This window comes from Anarrhichthys ocellatus, unplaced genomic scaffold, assembly GCF_004355925.1.
Source record: "Anarrhichthys ocellatus isolate YVR2014 unplaced genomic scaffold, GSC_Weel_1.0 scaffold4170, whole genome shotgun sequence".
NCBI lineage: Eukaryota > Metazoa > Chordata > Actinopteri > Perciformes > Anarhichadidae > Anarrhichthys > Anarrhichthys ocellatus.
In genome coordinates, this window is record NW_022284144.1 from 1 (window position 1) to 4697 (window position 4697).

General features: G+C 42.4%; 1 protein-coding gene across 1 annotated transcript; it reads left to right on the plus strand.

The window, feature by feature from the left end:
* The first annotated feature begins 12 nt into the window (after positions 1–12).
* On the plus strand, positions 13–3740 carry LOC116379351 (rab3 GTPase-activating protein non-catalytic subunit-like). Its single transcript, XM_031841299.1, has 7 exons — positions 13–219; positions 1198–1279; positions 1588–1635; positions 1750–1825; positions 1941–2042; positions 2703–2802; positions 3283–3740. The coding sequence occupies exons 1-7, from the start codon at positions 102–104 to the stop codon at positions 3504–3506; spliced, it is 750 nt and encodes a 249-aa protein (XP_031697159.1). The 5' UTR covers positions 13–101; the 3' UTR covers positions 3507–3740.
* The last annotated feature ends 957 nt before the right edge of the window (positions 3741–4697 follow it).

The following is a 4697-nucleotide window of genomic DNA, read 5'->3' on the forward strand; positions in this document are numbered from 1 at the left end:
AAATAAGAAATCAGGAAGGGGGCAAACACTTTTTCACACAACTGTATTTGCAGATTGACCGCAAAGGTCCCCTCCTTCTGACTTTCCTCTTTGCCCCACAGATGGAGGAGGAGACCACAGGGCAGAGGGCCCCTTGGCTGCAGGACTGTGTAGTGTCCCTGTCGCCCTGCTCTGACCTGCTAGTAGTGGCCCGCGAACAGAAGGCTGTCTTTCTCTCAGGTCAGATGTGCAAACACACACTAGAGCTGTGTCGATTGACGGTTTTGCCGGTAAGGTCCGAGCGTCAAACCGATGAATCGGCATTTGTCATTATGGCACATTCTGGCAAATTAAAAAGTGGCCTTCATCAGCAACCTATGCCGACGGAGTGACGGTGCCAAATTCAGCTTGTGTTGCATTAGTAATAAGCAATATGACAACTAGAGGTGTTCCGATACCAGTATTGGAAAGGCCTTCAATTAAGCCTAAAATGCTGGATCAGATATCGGCGAGTATGCAAGTCTATGCACCGATCCGATATCGTGTTACATATCATTTATCATCTCATTTACCCTACACAGGAACATCAGCAACCCGTTTTTTGATAATGCTACATCGTGAACATAAAGTCTGTTTGAAATCAGCAGGAGGGTGCCGGTTTACATCTGGTGGGCTGCTTGGCTAATACCAGAGGTTGCATTAAGTTTCATTATGATGCGTTCAAGCTCTATCTTGAAAAAATGAGTATTGGGCGAAGGCAAACTAAAATGTTATCAGATGTGTTCAAATGTAATCTTCTAAAGAATTATGACCTGTTTGAAGTTTTGATTTTTAACGCACTGGAATGGGATCGGTACCGGTTAGCGGCAAGTGTAGGTACTGGAATCGACATCGGGAAGGAAAAAAGTGTATGGGAACATCTCTAATGATGACGAGAAGAGACAAGGAAGAGTTGGTCTCAAAGAAAACTAAAACTGCGCCAGTTGTCACTCATTCATGAGCTCTCTGTCTCATTATGGTCCACTCGGGAACAGCTGCTGAGTCAAGTGCGACACCTAGTGGTAAACTTTGATATATTTGTTTGATGTTAAGCGGTTGTTTGGTTTAATATCAAACCAATGTTTAAACTGGCCCAACCCTAAAACACACACACACACAATCATCTCTAAGTACACAGGGGAGTTATACTTTGCTGTTAATGCTCATTGTTTCTTCCAGCTAAGTGGCTTACTGATGACAGCGGCAGAGAGGAGATGACCTTGGCTGTGTCTTGGACTGGAACCCTTAGCACTGACGAAGGGTGAGAGTAAAATTAGATTACCTTGAGGAGAAATGAAAATCACAGCACACCAGTTGATTGGTTAGCATTATATCTAATTGATAAAGGAAAATTGCACTATATTGGTTGAAACTTACAGGCAAGAATTAGAATGAAAGTCAGACTGACAAGGAAAACTAGAAGAGAAGGGTCACATTGAAAAGAGATATTTGTTTGACTGTGGGTTAACAAGTTAAACATGAGCTAATGCAGAAGTGCCTCTTCTCAGGTTTATGAGAGAGCGCTGTACAGTGAACCACATCCTACTAAAGTATGTTTCCTCACTGCAGAGAGTGTGTGAGCAGCTCCATCTGTATACCATTGGCAAGCCAGAAAAGGTAAGAAATAGTTATGTAAGAAATAGAGAATATGCAGAATGCTGTGTGTGTGTACATGACGTGTGTGTGTGTGTGTGTGTGTGTGTGTGTGTGTGTGTGTGTGTGTGTGTGTAGGAGCTCAACAGGGCGGCCCGATTGGACATGTGTAGTTGTGGGTTTCACTTCAGGCTATGTCCGTTTCTACACAGAGGTACCTTGCTGATCTTATCTTCCTTTTTAATGTACTACATTTTCAGATATTCAGCAGAAGAAAGAGAAAATAAAACAAGTCTGTTTTAAATGTAACGCTGGTTGTGTCTCATCAGAACGGGGTTCTCCTCCTGGCCCAGATGCTGCACGAGGACCCTGTATTGACGCTCAAGTGTCGCACATACGAGATCCCTCGTCACCCTGGAGTCACTGAGCAGGTGATGCACACATTGTACACGCCTATCAGAACTGTGAATGAAAATGATGTTCAGATTCCAAGGAACAGTTTGACATTTTGGCAAATACATATATGCTTTCTTGTCAAGAGTTAGATGAGAAGATATTTGCATGATAAATATGGAACCTAAAGCCAGCAACAGGTACCTTAACACAGCCTCCTATGGTTGCTTAGCAACATCACGGTGACTCCCGGAAGTCAGTTCTCCCGGTTAGAAATAGTCTGGCACATCATTCCTCCCCCTCAAACTATAACAACAAACTATAACATGTGTAGTGAGCTTTAGAGATGCTCGTACATCAATTTTGTTACATTTAGATGGAGCCAGACCAGCTGTTCCCCCTCCGTTTCTTGTCTTTATGCTAAGTCTTCTGGTTGTAGCTTCATACTGTATATACCATACAGACACAAAAGTGGTACCAATCTTCTAATGTAACTCTTGTCAAAAAAGCAAATGTTGAACACTTTATTTGTATTTTGACATGTACAGTATGTGAAAATAATTCTTGAACTCAGGATCACATTTCTGGGATTAAATTAAAGTTGATGTAAACTCAAGGTTCTCTTTTCCTGAGCTTTTGACCGTGTCCCACCATGTTATTCAGCAGATGTATAATGATGTATTTTCATCCATCCACAGCATGAAGAGTTGAGTATCCTCTATCCTGCCGCTCTGGTCACTATCGACGGCTTCAGCCTCTTTCAATCTCTGCGTGCCTGCAGGAACCAGGTGGCAAGAGGTACTGCTGCTTGTGTCAGCATGTGGGGAATAGTGTGTGTATGTCGCCAGCATCCAACTGGGAAAGCAGTATGCTCGTGTGTTGATATTGTAGGGGCTCTAGTGGTAAACGTTAAGTATTAAGTGTGAAAAGCATTTTGCGGTAACTAGAGATGTGTTCTTCACTTGTTGGCTGGATGGATAGTGTTTACCATAATGCATTCAGGTACAAAGGAGATGTACACAAAACTGCCACACACACACACACACACACTTACTTGTACAGTCTCTAGTAGGTTAGAGGCCGTAGCTTCAGCAGGGTTTCTCTGAGCATCTAGTAGTGCTGTGTGGGTGTGAGTGTGCATCTTTCACTTTTAAAGGACAGTGCTCCAGTTTTAAATGTTGCTGAATGCAACACATACCTGCTAGCTATAAATTATGAAATTCCTGGTCAACCAATTCCTTGGTAACCAAATGACCAGCTGTGTTTTTTTCCATCCAGCAACAGCAGCAGGTAGTGATGTGATCCAACCTCCTCCCCTGGCCTATAAGAAGTGGGGTCTGCAGGACATGGACACCATTGTGGACCACAGTAGTGTGGGTAAGAGACTATTTTTCAAACAGTCAAATTATTTTTGTTCATACCGGTGGTTGATTGCCCAATGCTGGACTGAATGGTGGCTTACCCATCTTTTGATTTTCTATTACATCACAGAGTTAAAGTGATTAAAGGTAATTCTGAATTAGTACTACAGAATTCTTCATAACACATATGACAAAATTCTTCTCACAAAACTTTGACAAAAACACCTTCCAGGGGAAGGCAGCATTCTGTGTATTTATGTTGGGCTGTACTGTAAGTCCTTTTTTTACTCACGAAGGTTCTATATCAGAGGTAGCCAACACGGTGCCCGCGGCCACCTGGTCGCCCGCATGGACCACGTGAGTCGCCCGCAAGGCATGTTCTAAAAATAGCACGAGTCACCATGGAGCTCCGTCTAAAAATTTTACTTAATGTTCTTTTTGAATCAAAAATCTGAATGGCGGGCACTTCCCGTTGGAACCGGACGTGCGGCCCCAGCCACCACCGCCACGAGCGCACCCCGTCGTCAGGTCCGTCAGTCCTCGGAACAGGCTGCGGGGCAACAACTCGTGGGTGGGGGGGGGTAGAGGCCCAGACTAGAGGTTTGAATGCGGGCGCCCAAAGACGCTCGCGCACCTTGGCTATAGATGAGACTTTTTACAAGTTTCTTCGTGGAGAAAAAGGTTCCATTAGAAAAGCTGGTGTCTGTGACAACAGACGTGGCTCCCACCATGACGGGCCGGCATGCAGGCTTTATTGTGCAATGCAAAGGTGACCCAGACATCCCAAAAGTTGGTGATTAGTACTAATGTAATGGGATTCATTTAAAAATGTGAAAGTTGATTTTTTTTTTATCTTGCATAACTGATAATTTGCGTAAACATGGGACAGAGCTGATGATTTGTTCAAAAATGTTACAAAGGTAACAAGACATGATTTGAAGATATGACAGTTAATGATTTTCTAAAAAATTTTAGAAGTGATTATTTGTACAAAAATATAACGGGTGTGATTTTGAACAAAACACATAATCATTGTGAGGAATAATTTACATTGACATGTGATCAGACAGTCTCTTCACATATGTTATTATTAAAAGGTGATCTGTGCAACTTTGTTATTCAGGAAGTTTGTATCAAACAAGTAGCCCTCCGTACTATTCGGTACCCTTGAAGTAGCTCTCTTTTTCAAAAAGGTTGGTGACCCCTGATCTATCTATAGATAGAACAGTTGTGTTGCTTAAGTGTTCCCTTTTTATTTTTATATATATATGTATATATGTATATATATATGTGTATATATGTATGTATATGTGTATATATGTATGTATATGT

Excerpts from the sequence above, each read along its gene's own strand:
- LOC116379351 (XM_031841299.1), top strand. The coding sequence starts at position 102 with ATGGAGGAGGAGACCACAGGGCAGAGGGCCCCTTGGCTGCAGGACTGT. Across the intron at positions 1,280-1,587 it reads ACCCTTAGCACTGACGAAGG|AGAGTGTGTGAGCAGCTCCA; the intron begins GTGAGAGTAAAA and ends TCCTCACTGCAG. Across the intron at positions 2,803-3,282 it reads CAGGAACCAGGTGGCAAGAG|CAACAGCAGCAGGTAGTGAT; the intron begins GTACTGCTGCTT and ends TTTTCCATCCAG.